Raw genomic sequence first — 18,236 nt, 5'->3', positions numbered from 1 at the left:
GACTCACCGGAGAGCTGTCTACACACACACGGGCACATGTGCAGAGCCTAACACTGCGGATGGCTGATGAGGCCTTCTGATGCAGCTGGGCCTGTGGTCCCTGCAGCAGCTCCCTGGTGGCTGCTGGTGCGTGCCTCTGGCTAGGAGCCCAAAGAGGCAATCATCTGAAGCCATCCTTTCTTTTTTTTGGCTGACTTGTGCAGCCTGCGGAATCTTAGTTCCTCAATCAGGGATTGAATCCAGGTCCACAGCAGTGAAAGTGGCAAGTCCTAACCACTGGAGCCGCTTCTTGGTGGGGGCTGAGGGCAGCTTCCCGTGCTTCCTTCTGCTTGTCTGTCCCCACTGCTCTGGTTTGTGTTTTAGGAAGGCCAGGAACCACTGTATTTTTGACTGTGCCATGGTGGCATGTGGGATCTTAATTCCCCTGACTAGAATCAAACCCGCGCCCCCTGCATCGAAAGTGTGGAGTCTTAACCACTGGATCGCCAGGGAGGTCCCGGGAGCCAGTTCGTAAGAGGATGGGAGGGGATGGGACAGAGACCTGAGACTTGACTCATGCAAAACCCCCACCTGCAAGGGGCTTCTGGTTCAGGATGTCAGGCGGCCTGGCCCCGTGCTCATCACCAGATGAATTCAGACCGCTAGACGACCCTCTCCCTGTCCCATTGGTCTGCTGCCGGGACCATGGAGTGAAATTTAATGACTCTCCGCCCTTCACTCTAGACCGTTATTTACTGGGTGTCCCTTTGGGGCACAGGCTGCAGGCAGGGAGCTGTTCTGGGGCCCTGTACTGCTGCAGGGCACACCCTGACAGCAGCCCATGGCCTTGGCCCGGGAGCACCTCTCCCGACGCGGCAGGCAGGGGTCTTGGCTCCTGGGCCCTGAGCACCCACATGCTGTCAGGCAGAAGACAGGTGTGGGTCATTCCATGGGCTGATGGGGATGAGCGGGGAGCAGATGGGCGGAGGACAGAGAAGGGCAAAGGCTTGGAGGCCTTGTATCTGCTAGAACACCTGAGGCAGGGGAGGTGGCTCCGGAGGGGCAGGGAGGCCCCGTGTGATGACACTCATGTCCCCTCGACAGTCTGAGGGACGGTGTTGCATCTCAGGGGCCACCCTGCTGTGGTGGAAACAAAAACCACGCCTGCTGTGCTTCACACCCGGGGATTTTCCAGAGCTTTCATGGCCCTATTCTGAATGACTCTGTGATTAAAAATGAGGCAGAACCTGGAAAATCACTGGTTGTAACAAGTCCTTTATAAAGCTCTCCAAATGCCTACAGTTTTGTGGGAAAAACAAACAAAAAAAACCGCTCCCCATGAACAAACCAAAAAACCCACCTACTGCAAAAAGAATACGTTTTTAATATAAAGAGATAATTTTTTTTTTTACCTTGATCAAGTTTTGAAATTTCTTGTTTTGCTGCAGCAGCAACTTGTAGTGACTGACGGCGTCGTTGTGGCCGCTACAAAAGACGCTGTATTTTTCTTTCATCCTCTCTCCATTTTCACCTGAAAACTGAGGAGAGGTGTGGACCTGTTACTAGGGGAAACATGGAAACTGCTGGGGAACGTCTTCGCCTCGTTTGCCTGAGTCTGCTAAACCACAGATTGACCTGACTTGGGGTTTCACTCTTGTCTGGCTTGCTGGCCCCAAACAAAATGCTTCAGCACATGGCGTCTCATTAACAGGGCACCGAAAGGGCCAAGGAGAAAACTTCTGCATGTCACAGGCGCTTGTAAAACACCCCGAAATCCGACCAGGAGGAATACATTTAAGCGAGAGAATGTCAGAAAAAATTCAGAGGTGAAAAGGGTCTTCTTTTCATGGAAGGGTCGTCTTCTCCTTAGTTAGGTGACTTGCATGCTCCGGGTGCTTCGAGGGCAGATGAGGGGTCCTGGGTCCCCTCTGTCAATCTCGGGCTCGGCCCAGAAGTCCACTCAAAAGTCAGTTTGGGGTCAATGGCCCTGCCATCCATGGCAGTGGTCCAAACACCACGTAGGTGTCAAGACCAAAAAAAAAGTAAAAACTGGCCAACCAACCAACCAACCAACCAACCAAAAGCACAGCATATACAATGGACGGTGTCTTGACGAGCACGTTTGCTGTTCAGGCCTCTGTGTTTCTGAGCTCCCCTGCCTCAGATGGGCAGCTGTGAGAGGCCAGGACCACTGTCCTCGGGGGCTGGGCTCTCAGCAAACAGAAGGACAGAGTGGGGTGGGGGTGGGCTTGGCCATACCCACCTGCTGAACCAGGAGGTCCCCGATCTTCCGGATGACGTAGTTGCGAGCACTGCCCTCCTCTAGCGACTCCAGGCGGCGCTCCTTCAGCCGACACAGGAAGTGGCCGTGCACCTCCAGCAGGTCTTCGGCTCCTGGGAACAGGCGGCTGACGGCCTTGGGGCTGAATTGCAGCTCCTCCCGCAGGGCCCGGGAATAGACCTTGAGCATGATCTTGAGCGTCCGCACATGGTGGGCCTCCGTCTGCATCAGCTCTGAGGGGACGGGGATGCGGGAATTAGCGGTGCAGGTCGACACCCCGGCTGGGCCGTCCCTCGTCTCACTATGGGCCAGTCTGGCCTCTCAGCTTTCCTTGAAGCCCTCATCATGGTGGTCTGACCTCCCAGGGGCCACGCCTCCCATCCTCCCTGGCCCAGCACTGCCCAGGGCCCAGCTTAAGGAGGTGGACAGACACCAGAAAAGGGAGGACTGGACGTGTGCCGAGACCTCAACTTCACAGGAGGGTTTTCTGTCTAATGTCAACTGAAGACGTTTTCAGGCTGTTTGAAACAAGGCCGTTCTGATGGACATCCCTTCCTGGGATGTGAAACTCACATGCTAGTGCTGTGTCAGAGACCCGCCCCAGACTGTAACTGATGGGAAAAGCGAAGCTCAAGGGAGGACTTTTAATTCACGTTAAAAGCAAAGAAAGGTTAGATTTTGTGATGAAGTTTTCCTGTTGTTTAACTCAAGGTCTTGAAGCTGTCAGAGATGAAACAGAAGTCAACAGGATACATGTATACGGACGGCTGACTCCCGAAGCTGTCCACCTGAAACTATCACCATGTTGCTCACTGGCTGTCGCTGTTGCCACTAAGTTGCGTCTCTTTTGTGACCCCATGGACTGTAGCCCGCCAGGCTCTGCTCCTCTGTCCATGGGATTTACCAGGCAAGAATACTTGGAGTGGGTAGCCAGCCATTTCCTTCTCCAGGGGATCTTGCCAACCCAGGGATCAAACCCACGTCTCCTGCTTGGCAGGCAGATTCTTAACCAATGAGCCATCAGAAAAGTCTGTCAATCAGTTATAGTCCAATATAAAATAAAAAGTTTAAGGAAACGCTTAACAGCATTGGCCCATTCCAGGGCTGCCAGCCACAGGGCTGGAAGGACTCTGTGCTTGTCCAGAAGTGGAGACAGCAAGGCAAAGGGCTGTCCAGATGGAAGCGGTGGGCTGCCCACCCCCCACCGGCCCTGTCTGCAGGACCACTGGCTGACCTGGGCTCTCCTCTTTGCCCACACCCCTACTTGTTCTGGCCCTGGCAGGGAGCTAAGTGTGTAAAACGTGGAAGGAGATGAGTGGACACCACTGAGCTGCAGGGAGGGGGGCCTGGAGGGACCCGCCGGGAGCACCAGCCCAGGTTTGGGCAGTGTCTGGGAGCTATGGTTTCCATGGTGACCACGACATCCGGTCTCAGGAGAGTGGCTGCTCACGGCCAGCTTCTCCGATGGTTACTGTGAAGGGGTGCCCACCTGAGAGCCAGTGTTACGGTCACATTCAGATGGACAGACCCGCCTTCACAGCCCCCACTGCGGCCCTGTCCAGGCCTGTCTGCAGTCATCTGACTGGGGATGGCTGGGATAGGCCCGGGTGGTCTTCTCCCTCGGGGTCACCAGCAAGGTGGGGATGACTCAGGACTGGGCATTGGGCCATTTCCCTCCCTGGGGACTGATTCTCACAAAGTCTTGCCCAGCCACCCCATCCCTGGCCTGGAAGGCCCAGCTGCCCTGGGACGAGGGGAGCAAGTGGAGGGGGCCACGTGGTCTCAGGGAGGGTTGACAGTGGAGCCCCGGCTCCCCAGTGGAATCAATTAAAAAAAAAAAATGAGAAAAGAAGAAGAAAGAGAAGGCACACAGGCCTCCTTACCATAAAGCACATCCTGCCTTTTCACCACCTCCCTCTTCTGTTTCTTCACATACTCGGGGTCCACAGAGAGGCTCCAGGACTCAGCCTCGAACTCGTGGGCGTCCGCGTCAACCTCGCCTCTCAGCGAGGCAGTGTAGGGGTCTGAGGGAAGGACAGGAGGCTGCTGCTCGGCGGCTGGGGCCTGGCTGGCTCAGGGGCTACCCCCCACCCTCGTCCCCTGGATGCCTGCATGTGGGTCTCGATGCCTCCCAGGGACTGGAGCCCACGCGACACCCGGGGAAGGATCGTGGTGACGGTACCTTCTATAAAGATGGGCTCAGTGCTGGAAGATGTAAGAAAAAGAGAGTCATCGGCCACCTGCTTGAGCTTCGGAAATAGTGCATCAGTTTCATCCATCTCTCCTGTGAGTGGTCTAAAGAGACATAAAAACAACTTAAAAAAACTTGAATTAAGCGCGCGCGCACACACACACACACACACACACACACACATACAAACACAGTCTATAAGAGCAAACCAGGTTGTTACTTGATTTGATTAGATACTATTTGAGAACTTTCTGGATGTCAATATAAGGCCTAACTCTGTCATAAATCTTTATTTTTCTTCCTTTTTCTGGCTGTGCTGCATGGTTTGGGGGATCTTAGTTCCCTGAGCAGGACTGAACCTGTACTCCCTGCCACGGAAGCGCCCAGTCTTAACCACTGGACCGCCAGGGAAGTCCTTGTCACAGATCATTTTTTAAAATTAGGGGACTACCTGTGAATGTGACATGATGAGCTCTTCCATCAAACTAACTGTTTTTTGAGGGGGCGGGGGTATGGTTGATGTACAATATTATGTACGTTATGGGTGCATAACACAGTGAATCACAATTTTTTTGACTCAACTTTTAAAGGTTATATTCCATTTACAGTTATTATGAAATATTGGCTGTATCTCCTGTGCTGTACAATACCTCCCTGTAGCTTATCTATTTTGTATGTAGTAGTTTGTGCCTCTTAATTCCTTGCCCCTATCTTGCCTCTCCCCACTGGCAACCATTAGTTTGTTCTCTGTATCTGCCACCAAAACTAATTTAATGTTCAAGTACATTCTATGAAAAAGTGAGTGAAAGTGTTAGTCACTTAGCCGTGTCTGACTCTTTGCGACCCCCTGGACTGTAGCCACCAGGCTCCTCTGTCCATGGGATTCTCCAGGCAAGAATACTGGAGTGGGTGGCCATTCCCCTCTCCAGGGGATCTTCCCGATCCAGGGATCAAACCCCAGTCTCCTGCATTACAGGCAGATTCTCTACCATCTGAGCATCAGGGAAGCCACCCAAGTACACTCTACAGGTGTAGTAAATGCTTCCTTTCCTAGCCACTGGTGCCCTCTGGAATCCCCAGAATTCTTTCCAGCCAGAGCAGGGTGGACACAGCTTCATTCCCAGTCCAGACTAGAGGGAGAATCCTTTCTAGGGGGAAAGAAGATCAGCTTCTAGTCCCACCGACTCATGCAGCGACATTTTTTTTACATGAGGTTTTCTACTTGAACGCTGCTGAACGCAACACTTCGAGAACCACCTCGAAGCCCTAGGAAAACCAGTCTAAAGCATAAATAATAGGATGCAGACTCCGCAGCGACCTCAGCAGACTTCCTGCCTGGTCTGCAGGACAGAGAGGAGCCCTGTCCAAGGGTTCTTCAAGAGCAGGAAGCAAACTGGCTCCAAATGGCTGGGGACCCCAGAACACACCTTTTTTCCCCCTTCCCTTTTGAACTTTTTATTTTGTACTGGGATGCAGCCGATTAACAATGTTGTGATAGTTTCAGGTGAACAGTGAAGGGACTCAGCCAGACATATACATGTATCCATTCCACCCCAGACCCCTCTCCCATCCAGGCTGCCACATAACACTGAGCAGAGTTCCCTGTGCTACAGTGTAGGTCTTTGCTGGTTATCCATTTAAAATATAACAGTGCAGAACACACCAGTTTTGAAAAAGAAGAGGAGTGAATCTCCCAGGCAGGTGTAAATGGGAATCTTGCCTTTTGGTGGTGTGGTCCTGCCGAGGGTCTCCTTCTAGAGAGGCTGTCTGAGGGGTCCCTGAGGAAGCCTCCCCACCTACCCGCTCCCTCCTTTCACCAGCCCCTGGTGGCAAAGGGGGTACCCCACTCACCCAAGTCTCGTCCCGGTTCCCGCTGGGCTGGGTGCTGGCTGTGGACCCCCCTTCTGCGAGACCGTCATGCCGACATTCCTGGTCGGGCGCGGGCTGCCATCGGACAGGAGGGTGGCCCTCGGGTGCTCCTTCAGGGATGCTGCGACGGAGGCAAAGACAGAGTGGGTGCTGAGGAAGTGGGCGGGGTAGCGCAGGTGGCCCGTCGGGAGGCCCTGCTCCGACTGGGGCCGCAGCGCTGACAGGATCTTGGAGGTCAGCAGCTCGTTGTCCAGGAAGATGCTCTCGCTCCACTTCCTGGGGAGAGAGCCGTAGAAGGAGAGCTCAGGGCGGCTGCGGGGTGCGCCCTCCCTGTCACCGCTCTTGGAATGCCCGTTCCCCATGGTCACGCTCTGGGCGCTGAGACCCGGCTGCTCTGTGCTGTTTTTATACCCTGGAGGAGGAGGGGGGGATCCTTCTAGAAATGGCAAGCTGGTTCTCTTACTGTATTGGCTGAAGCTGTGGGTCTGGAGGGCAGGAAGTGTGTCCCCACTGTGACCGTTCAGTGTGGAAATCTCACACGATTTTCTCCTTGGGTGAAACACCAACAAAATGGCAACTCCCCCACTCCAGACCCTTTCTGTTTGGTGGGGAGAGGGGGCAGGTAGTAAGGACCAGCTTATATCCGCCACAGAGAATCTTAGCATCACGGACTAGGGAGCTTGTACCGACATCACACACGCGATTGTAATTAATCTGAAACCAGCTGTCAGGGTGATTCTGAGACGTGGAGACCACGGGGTCTCTGATGCTCGTAATTGCTAACAGAATCTGAGACTCTGATCCTATAGTAGAAGGTGATCGGAAACCAACCGAACACACGCCAGGGGCCCAGCAGGGCTGTCTGTGCTCATCAGCTTGTTAATTTCAGAGCTGGGATATTACTGTGGATAGCAACGTATCCCCCCAACCCTGCCACAGATCATAAACTTGAATGTGTTCTACTCATATGTGAATTCATTCAATCCTCTCAGTAAGTGTGAAAGTAGGCAATCTTATCTTCATCTTGATAAATAAGGACACTGACAATTAAGAAGTCCAATGTCCAATGCCAGTTATATTTGATAAATGAAAGCCCATGATATACTCACAAGACAACCCGATTCAAACCTATAATTTTTTCACACTTGTTACTAGCAGTGCCTTGTATGTTACTTAAAGGTCACAATCTATGGGTGAGTACTGATCTATTAAAACTATGCTTGAAGTCATGATTATACCGGATTTTGGACACATACCCCCTAAACACAATACATATGTACACATAATAAAAAACAAAAAAACAACAACAAAACCAGAAATCTAGCAGCAGACTGGATGTCGAGTGGAAAGGATGTTGAACACAAGAGACCAAGAGAAATTCGAAATTAAAATAATTTCAAATTAATGTTTAAAAAGTGCAAATGTAATTTTTGCCTTCTTTAATTTAAAAATATGTATTGAAGGACTTCTCTGGTGGTCCGGGGGTTAAGAATCCACCTGCCAATGCAGGGGACAGGGGTTCGATCCCTGGTCTGGAAAGATCCCACATGCGATGGGGCAACTAACCCTGTGCAACACAACTGCTGAGCCACTGCTCTAGGGCCTGCAAGCCACAGCTACTGAGCCCACGCGCTGTAACTACCAAAGCGTGTGTGCCTAGAACCTATGCTCCGGGACAAGAGAAGCCACCACAGTGAGAAGCTGGAGCACCGAGACTGGAGAGCAGCCCTCTCGCTGCAACGAGATAAAAGCCTGAGCAGCGGCAAAGACCCAGCACAGCCAAAAAAAAAAAATATGGACGGGGAAAAAAAAAAAGTGTTGAACATTTGGACGCACGGTACCCACTGATCTCTCCCCCACGGATGGAAAGATGCAGCTCTTAGAAAGCCAGGCTGTCATTGATTAGGCTGATTTTCTGCTGCCTCTTTTTTGACAAATCTACCATGTAAGCCAAGCCTACCTGGGATGGGCTGCTTGGCTAATTTACTTATTCTTAGGGTGAAAGCCACATTTAAAAGCTTTGCTCTAAGACAAACAGCAGCCTTTAAAAGAAAGCTGACCATTGGCATTCCAGGTTTGGCTCCTGGGTCCCCACTGCACCCCCTCCCCATCCCCCAGTTTCTCTATGTCACTCGAGGAAAGTAGCTGGGATTCTGGTTCTGAGCAGCACAGAGACTGGGTGGTGCCATGTGCTCAGTGATCTCAGACGTCCTGACGTGGAGATGGTAAATGGCTGACGGTGCCTGTTATCATGGCAGACACAGGTGACCAAGCTGTCGCTCATATACCAACACCTGTCTGGCAAAGGTGAAAATCGTAAACTGAGGCCTCCACGGTCCCTGGCAAGTGCTTCCCGGCATGTCTACACCCAGTGAACTCCACCTCAGCAATTATGATCTATCTGGACATACAAACAGGGGATGAACGCAGAGACAAAGCCTTTGTCCAGTGTCCTGGTGTGGCTGGTAGGCTGTTCCTGTGACCCAAGGTCCTGCCTGAAGTCGGATGGATTCTGCTGTAATTGAACAGCCCACAGAAGAAAAGGTAACCAGCAACACCCTTGAAGAATCACCGCTTCCAGAGAATTTTTAGAAAATGATGGATAACACTAAATCTACAGTAAGTGGAATCCTTGGGCTGTTGGGAAGACACTTTGAGGTTCCTGCATCTTAGGGTCTTGCTTCGGGATGCCAGGTACCCCTGGACTCTCAGAAGGGGAGAAGGGACAAAAATTCCAGGTAACACAATGCTGAGTTGGCCCCGTCAACGTATGCCATGATTTACTCATTTACTCTCATTTCTGTCTGTCTCCTTGGTAGGAGGGAGGAAGGGTCTCTCACAAAATAGACACTGAGAAATCACTGCTTCACAGGATTTTACTCAGCTAGAAAAAGGAATGAAATTCCGACACTTGCGGCAACGTGGACAGAGTGTGAGGCCACGATGCTCAGTGAAGTCAGTCAGACATGAAAGGACAAAGATGGTTGGATTCCTCTTCTAGGAGGCCCCAAGAGGAGTCAGCCTCCCAGAGACAGAATGCGGGATGGGGTTGGGTGGGCTCCTGGGGTGGGGGAGGGGAATGAGGAGTTTTGCTCAATTGGACAGAGTTTCAATTGGGGAAAATGAAGAGAGTTTTGGAGATGGATGGTGGTGATGATTGCCTGACACTGTGAATGTACTTAATGCTGCTGGATTGTACTCTTCGAAATGGTTAGGCTGGAGCCTTAGGCACCGGACCACCAGGGGAACTCCTAAGTGACTCACATTTTTCACCTCAACTATCTCTGCATGTGACTGTGAACACCGCTCAAGTACTGATTCGAGGGTTACAGATACATTTTAGCCGGCTGGTGAATCTGCAAACATGGAATCCGAGAATAGTGTCGTCCGTCCATACAGTGGAGTGCGAGGTACTCAGCCGAAGAAGGAACGAGAGGTGGAAACATGCTCCTATGTGGATGGACCTGGGAAGAACCCTGCTGAGTGAAAGAGGTCAGGCACACAAGATCTCTCAGTGCAGGATCCCGCCTCTAGGATAAGTTAAGGAAACATGCAGGATAAGTCCATCCACAAAGGTAGAAAGCAGATTAACAGGTGCCTAGGGCTGGGGGCTTCCCTGGTGGCTCAGATGCTAAAGAATCCGGCTGCAATGTGGGAGACCTGGGTTCAATCCCTGAGTTGGGAAGATCCCCTGGAGGAGGGCATGGCAACCCACTCCAGTATTCTTGCCTGGAAAATCCCACAGACAGAGGAGCCTGGTGGGCTAAAGTCCACAGGATTAAAAAGAGTTGGACATGACTGAGCGCCTAAGCACAACAGGACTGGGGGAGATTAGAGGGTGACAGCTCCTGGGTATGGGTTTCTTCTGGGGGTTCTAAACTTGACTGCACGAAAAAAAAAAAATGAGAAGGGGGAAATTCCCTGATGGTCCAGTGGTTAGGAACTGGCGCTTTCACTGTCGTGGGCCTGGGGTTCGATCTCTGGTTGGGGAACTAAGATCCTGAAAGCCACGTGGTGCAGCCAAAGAAACAGTTTTTAATTAAAACATTTCTTAAATCAATAAAATTGATTGTGGTGACTCTGAGAAGATTAAAAGCCACTGCACTGCACACTGAAATTGGTGGATTGTATGATATGTGCATTGCATCTTGGTTAACAGGTAAACTGAGAGGAAGGGTCATCTTTCTGCAGGAGGAGAGGGAGCCGAGGGATCTGTAGGCTTGACACCCACTGTGAGTGAATCTTGCTGTCCCTGACTCTGAGACTGCCAGGAATCTGTATGTATCCTGCCATCGTGTTCTGCACCAGCACAGCTACAGTGGGGCAGGTGAGCAGTGGCCAGGCGCTGGGATCTGGGCAGTGCTCTCTGCACTGCCACGGGAGCCACCCGGGGGCTTAATTAGCACCCTCTGCCCACTGCTGAGAGGTGCCATTGACCGGTGTGCTCCTGGCCCACTGTGGCGACGCATCCACCACGGAGGGGACCCAGAGGAGAGGGAGGGACAACAAAGAGAAGTGAACAGTGAAAATGGAAAAAGTTCTCGGCCTGGAGGAAAAAACACGCCCTGTTCTCAGCCACAAACACAGACAGCAGTCCGTTCTCAGGAATTTTTTTTTTTCCTTCAAACCTGGAATCTAGAAAAATAGTGTAGATGATCTTATTTGCAAAGCAGAAATAGGCACAGACATAGAGAACAAATGGATGGACATCAAAGGGGGAAGGGGTGAGGCGGGATGAACTGGAAGCCCTGGATTAACATATATACACTACTGACAGCAGGTATAAAATCGCTAACTGAGGAGAACCTACTACATATAGCACAGGGACCTCCACGCAATGCTCTGTGGTTACTAAATGGGGAGGAAATCCCAAGAAGAGGGGATATATGCAAACATACAGCTGAGTCACTGTGCAGTACAGCAGAAACTGACACAACATCGTAAAGCAACTACACTCCAAAGAAAATTAATAATAATAATGAAAAAGGATGCTACCCTGGGTTGGGCTTCCGGGAGGGAGAGCCTCAGACAGACTGGTCATATAATACAGGTATATATCCTAAGCCTGGTGGCTCAGACGGTAAAGATTCTGCCTGCAAATGCAGGAGACACAACAGACAAAGGTTCGATCCCTGGGTCGGGAAGCTCCCTTGGAGGAGGGCATGGCAATCCACTCCAGTATTCTTGCCTGGATGGCTACACAGTCCACGGGGTTGCAGAAGCGACTTAGCACCCACACACCCTGGGTTATGAATCATAACCCTCCTAATGTTCTTCAATGAATAAAAGCAAATAACATAATCACTTTTAAAAATGTCCTCGCTGCTAAAACCACCACAACAAAACCCCGTTTTGTCTTGGTTTCTTAAAGAGTGGTCTCTGAGCAAATCAGGTGACGAAGCTGGTGTGAGAGCTGTAGTGATCCCATCTTGAGATGTTACTTGGATGACAGACCCCACGCTGTGCAGTTCAGGTGAACAGGGGCTAATTTCTATCACACTTAGGCTCCCAAGTGAGCTGCCGTCTATAAATCCCCTGATACACCAGCAGGACCCCATCAGCCCATGGGAGAATCGTAAGGACCCACAAGGAAAGTCTATGAATATGACTTAATAGTTACAGACCTGCTGAAAGTAATTTTTCAAGGAAATCCATCAAGTGACCACCTTAATTGGACTTAAACTGTCCTTATATAATCTAGAGCCATACTGGCTTCCAGAAACACTGACTTCCAAATGAGAATTTTAAATTCTAACCAACAAGGATATCCTCCCTGTTGTTATACCAACGACAATATACCCCCCTGCTGTATATCATGGGGACCTATAGTCAATATCTTATAATAACCAATAATGGAAACGATCTCTGAAAAAGAACAAGATATACATGTATTGTTGTTTGGTTGCTAAGTCATGTCCGACTCTTTTGCAACCCCATGACATGACTGTAGCCCACCAGGCTTCTCTGTCCATGGGATTTCCCAGGCAAGCATACTGGAGTGGGTGGCCATTTCCTTCTCCAGGGGATCTATCCGACCCAGAGATCGAACCCAAGTCTCCTGCACTGGCGGATGGATTCTCTATCACTGATCCACCTGGCATTACTGAATCATCTGTCAGTACACCTGAAACTAACACAACTCTGCAAATCAGCTGCACTTTAAAAGGTTTTTACTATTCTAAATGGCAGACCCCTCCTGTCACTCTATGGGAAACCAACTGGAAACATCTCTGGGAGGCAGCTGGGCCAGGGCACCATGTTCCTGGAGTTTTCTGCTATAGGCCATGCAGGTGGATCAGACTGGTGGCACCTTTAGGCAGGACCAGACTTCTCCAGCCGCCCAGTAGTTTTGGAGGCTTGGCTTCAGAACAGCTCCCCCATTTCTCCCAGGTGGGTGAGATCCTGGGTCCACCTCCACCACCTCCATTCTTTGTGTCTGCGAGAACTTCTCTCCCAGGCTGTGAGTGCCGCCTGTCTCTAGAGGGTTCTAGCAAGCACAGGCTGCAGGGAGAGTGTTCCAGAGACAATTAAGAAAATCTGATGCCAAGTGGAGTTTTCAGTTCACAGCTCCAGGCTTGGCGGCTGCCTGAGAACAGACTGAATCGATGCTGAGACAACTCATTGATTTCTCTGCCTTGCTTCACTGTATGTTATACAACTGAGGTGGCATAAAAAAGAAAAAGAAAAAATACAGGAGGCAAAAAAAAAAAACCAACCCCAAAAAACAAAACCAACAGCCAAACCCCAAATCTTAACTCCCTGCCTCAAAGGACAAAGAAAACAACTAAAAAAAAAAAGGCATACTGTGGTTTAGAAGTGTAAGCCAGAAAGAATATTCTTTGTGGATCTGAAATTACCCAATTAACAAAATACACAGCCCCCTTACTCCCAATTACGTCAAACCACCAAACACCACTATAAAAAAAAAAAAGTGGTATTTTCTTGACTGTGTGTGCAGAAGACTTAAGCATCACAAAACAGTATAAAAGTAGAAATAACCCATAACCCCACCGTCCACAGTTAACTGGTACTGCAATGAAGATTTGCAAGTTGAGAATTAATGTTTAATACTGAGTGATTTAGAGAGCCATGTTGAAAGCTCCCTCATGTATAGCAAAAGGATAATATGGTAGCAAATACATATATATATATATATTTTGCATATTGTACAGGACATGTGGGTTATACAATCATGTCAATGTATGGCAAAACCAATACAGTATTGTAAAGTAAAATAAAGTAAAAATAAAAATTTAAAAAATTTTAAAAAAATCACAATCATACAAAATATTCCATATTCTCTATGGATAATTCTGGAAGTTAAACATAGAAAGGACAAATGGCCATGTCTGTGGGCATGAACATGAACTTCAACCTAAAAACTTCATGTTTTTCACAAACAAAAACTCAAAATGGACCGCAGATTTAGAACCATAGAACTATTCAGAGCTAACATAGGAGAAAATCTTTAGGAACTGGGGCTGAAATGGTGAAGAGTTCTTTGCTGTGACACCAGCAGCCTGATCCACAAAATAATAAAAAATTTTTTTACCTGTCTTCATCATAATTAAAAATGTTTGCTTGTGGAAGATCTCTTTAAAGGATGGAAAGACAGGCTACAGAGTGGGAAGAAATATTTGCAAACTGCCTGATGAAGGACTAGCATCTAGAATATATAACGGACTCTCAAAATCCAATCGTAAAAATACAAACAACCCATTCAGAAAACTGAGCAGAAGAGATGAAGACTGCATTTCAGGGAAGAAGATATTGAATGATGGTGTAAAAAAAGCACATGGAATGATGTTCAACATCAACCAACCATCAGAGAAATGCAAACTAAAACCACCAGGGACCTTCACTACCAGGATGGTTAAAATAAAAAAAACAGTGACGATGCTAATTGCTTGTGAGGATGTGGAGAAACTGGATTGCTCATACATGGCTGGTGAGAGTGTAAGAGAGTGCAGTCGCTCTGGAAGACAATTGGGCGGTTTGTAAAGAAAACGAAACAACTGCACTCCTGGGTATTTATCTCAGAGAATGCAAAACTTCAGTCCAGACAAAAACCTATGCACCACTGTTCACCGCTTCTCTGAGGCCCAAACTAGAAACAATACAGAGGCCCCTCACTGAGTAAAAGGTTGGATGAACGTCGGTCTACCCACAGGACAGAATGCAGCACACAACAGTCAGGGTGGATCTCACGGGCACTGTCCTGAGATAAAAGAGCCAACCTCGGACGTCCCTGCAGCGGACTGGAATCCACCTGCCAATGCAGGGGACATGGACTCGATCCCTGCTCTGGGAAGATCCCACGTGTCTTGGAGCAACTAAGTCTGGGTGCCACAGTTCACGAGCCTGCCCTCTGGAGTGTGTGCGAGCTGCAACTACTGAAGCCTGTGCTCCACAAAAAGAGAAGCCACCACAATGAGAAGCCTCTGCACACAACTAGAGAGTAACCCCCGCTTGCCACAACTAGAGAAAGCTCGAGTGCAGCAATAAAGACCCAGCACAGCCATGAATAAGTAAATATTAGAAATATTTATATTTCTAGAAATATAAATAAAGGCATTACAGTAAACATGCAAATAAAGAAAGACAAAAAAAGAAAGAAGAATAATTCCCGCAGGAATGTGAGCATTGGGAAACTGAGTGGGAATATATGGAAACTCTGTACTCTCTTTGTAACTTCTTTTTTATAAATTGAAGACTATTCCCAAACAAATGGTTAATTTTTTTTTTTTTAAGTTAAGTTCGGGAAGAACTGAGCCTTGTTAAAAACAAAAGAATAATTTTTGAAAAGGTATGTGTGTGGGCACTCCGAGTCACGTTTAAAAAGGACCAGAATGGGCTAGGCCCTTCTTGGCAGAGGGAGGAGACAAACAATTGAAAATATTTATTTAGGGATACCTATGTTCAGCAGTGGCATTATTCACAGTGATGCTGAGGTGGGAGCAACCCAAGTGTCTATGGGTGGAGGAATGGATAAATAGATGCGGTCCATCCATAGCACTGGGATTTTATTTTAGTCTTAAAAAAAAAGGAAGGAGAGGCTGAGCCCTGCCACACTGTGGATAAACCCTGGGGACATGATGCTCAGTGAGAGAAACTAGACATAGAAGGACACACTGTCTGATCCCACTCACAGGTGGTCCCTGGAGGAGTCAGAGCCACAGAGACAGGAAGTAGACGGTGGGGCTGGGGGTGGGCGGAGGGGCCAGGGAGTGAGTGTTTCATGGGGATGGAGTTTCAGTATTTCGAGACACGAGTTCTGGAAATGAATGGTGGGAATGGTTGCACTGTGGTGTGAAAGTACTTACAGCCACTGAATTGTGCCCTTAAGATGGTTAAGGTGACAAGGTTTTAGTATATTTTATGACTATTAACATCCCATTAAGGGACTCAGAGTGTGTCTGCCCAATACCACACGATGGAGAAGAAATGAGACTCCTTCACTGTGGTTTCCGTCTTCCCTCTGTGCAGGTGAGAGGCCCCTGGACTGAGAGGAACAGAAAAAACACACTTCAAAGATCACCAAGGCTCAAGGCGGGACTAGGCATGCGCACCTGCCTCAGCTGCTCAGGGCCCGGCGCATCGCAGCCCAGGGGCACAGATGGCACCAGGTGAAGCCTCTAGACTGAACGATGCTCGAGTGGGACATGGAGACGGCTGGCTGAGCCTGTGCAGAGCACCTCTGGGGGAGCCGGGGAGGACAGAGATGACAGAAGGACAAAGCCATCCTGACTGGCAAAGAGGAAGGAAGTTAACCTTACAAACTCAATGTTAATCTGCGGTAAAGAAAAAAGCCTTCTGGGCTGTGAGCACGGGAAATAATGGGCTGAGAATCTTGGGTTTCCCGTTTCTTGGAACAAATCAAGACCAAACTCCGAGAGCTGTGCTCTGCAGCCCTAGAGGAGAGTAGACTGAGAGAAGGTGTTCATGGTCACTACAGCAAATGGCCTGCTAGTCCCTGGGCGGTTCTGTGCATAGTGGGGAGACAGAGTGGATACGGGCCCCTGGGGTATTAGCTAGGTGCTGGCTGAGTCCCTTGTGACATCCTTGTAAATTCACAGGGGGATTAAGAACCCATGAGCACAGCTTGAGCAACTTTAAAATTTACTGGGGCCAGACTTTCCTGCTGGTCCTGTGACTAAGACTCTGCACTTCCAATGCAGGGGACCACCCGGGTTCAATTCCGGGCCACGGAACTAAGATCTCACATGCCACAAGAGCCCGCATGCCGCAACTAAAAAGATTCCGCAAGCTGCAATGAAGATCCTGCATGCTGCAACTAAGACTCGGCACGGCCAAATAAATAAACATGTTAAAAAATTTACTGGGTGTCCACAAACACTCAAGCTTACATAGAAGGAGGGTCTCCAGTAGAATGCCAAAGGGCTCTGTCCTTGGCCTTGACTGAGATGAGACCATAGGAGCCTTGCTTAAATTCACAGATGACAGGCAGCAGGGAAGTTGCCCCAGATTTTGTTTGTAAATAAAGACAGAGAGATGAATTAACACAAAACTGTCTTGGAGAAATTACTATAGAGGAAATAGCAAGAGATCCAGCAAAGATGGCGGGTATGGGGCAGTTCCCACCTGTAGCAGCAGCACAGGTGAAAAACCAGGGGGGCGTTCCAGGTGCCTGCCAGCAGCTCAGCAAACCAACAGCGTGGTGCACACAGGGCTGGGTCACCTTAGGTCATGGCAATGTCAGTGTGATAACCAGAGCCAGGAGGGCTCAGCTGCTGGCCGGCCAGGCCTGCCTGGGCATTTACCTTGGGCCATGGCCAAGTCCAGTGAGTTCACTGCCCCAAAGTGGCACCCAGGAAGCCACACGGTTTTCTAAAAAGTACCAGAGAGGGTGGCACACAGGGGGCCCCAAGCCCCCATGAGGGCCCGGTGGGGCATGCCTGGAAGGTTGACAGACCCACCAAGGGGTCCCAGCTGTGACCGTAAAGGAAGGGGTGGAAGGTTGGGAGCGATGCCTGGAGGAAAGAAATCGCAGGATGGTGCCCATGCAGGACAGGGTGGGTATGGAAGCGGGTTCTCCTGGGGGGCTGCCCTACGCAACAGGTGACGGTAACAGGTGAGGAATTGCCGCTTTCCCGTAATTATTAAACACTTAATAGCAACCGCCCAGGATTTCACAAACCACACGGAACCACTGCTCCTGTTTCAGCACATTCTTTTCCATCTTTATTTCTGTTCATTTCAATGAGGAGGTCATGCTGTCGCCCACCATCAACCATGTCTGATCTGCAAAAACAACCTTTTCCCACAGTTGGACCTCATGTGGGGGTGAGCTCTTGCCAAACTCAACTTTGCATCCAGCCTTTCTGCTCAAGATGCGTCATAAACATTCTGCCAGCCTGTGAAACACACTGCGGAAAGCTCGTACTGTGGCTTTTATACGGAAATCTTCTGCAATGGCTGTAAAATCACTTACTAGAGACGACCACTCCTCTAACAGGTTGCCCAGGCGGCGCGGTGGTAAAGAATCCACCTGCCAGCACATGAGACGTAATGAGAGAGGTGGGTTTGATCCCTGGGTGAGGAAGATCCCTTGGAGGAGGAAACAGCAACCCACTCCAGTATTCTCCTGGAGAATTGTCCTGGAGAATTGTCCAGTATTGTCCTGGAGAATCCCATGGACAGAGGAGCCTGGTGGGCTATAGTCCATGGGGGTCATAAGAAGCCAGACTTGACTGAGAGATTGAGCATGCTCCTCTCATGTCGTGTTATAATTTCCTGTGGTTATAAATTAAGCTGTGATGGTCATCTGCATGACACACTTCCATCAGCAATGGATATTCTCCTGGGATAGATCCTTATTAGCAGCTGGGTACCCCCCGTGGCCCATTTCCACAGTCTGTTCCCCCCATCACAAAGCAGACTGTCTGCAAGCTTCCT

At 49.5% G+C, this 18,236-nt stretch overlaps 1 protein-coding gene across 6 annotated transcripts in view; it reads right to left on the bottom strand.

Annotated features, from left to right (window-relative positions):
• ARHGEF18 (Rho/Rac guanine nucleotide exchange factor 18) overlaps positions 1 to 18,236 on the bottom strand; it is a 98,121-nt gene that overhangs the window by 15,155 nt on the left and 64,730 nt on the right. For all 6 annotated transcript variants that reach the window (XM_027969700.2, XM_060415504.1, XM_042249985.1 and 3 more), the window contains 5 exons: positions 6,303 to 6,441; positions 4,443 to 4,555; positions 4,144 to 4,284; positions 2,243 to 2,493; positions 1,392 to 1,517 (listed from right to left, as the gene is read on the bottom strand). In XM_027969700.2, the coding sequence (XP_027825501.1) occupies positions 1,392 to 1,517; positions 2,243 to 2,493; positions 4,144 to 4,284; positions 4,443 to 4,555; positions 6,303 to 6,441 (770 nt within the window). The remainder of the gene's footprint in view (positions 1 to 1,391; positions 1,518 to 2,242; positions 2,494 to 4,143; positions 4,285 to 4,442; positions 4,556 to 6,302; positions 6,442 to 18,236) is intronic.

The sequence above is a fragment of the Ovis aries genome, chromosome 5 (assembly GCF_016772045.2).
Source record: "Ovis aries strain OAR_USU_Benz2616 breed Rambouillet chromosome 5, ARS-UI_Ramb_v3.0, whole genome shotgun sequence".
NCBI classification, from domain to species: Eukaryota; Metazoa; Chordata; class Mammalia; order Artiodactyla; family Bovidae; genus Ovis; species Ovis aries.
Note: the sequence above shows the minus strand (reverse complement) of the source record. Positions and strands in the feature narration are given on the sequence as shown.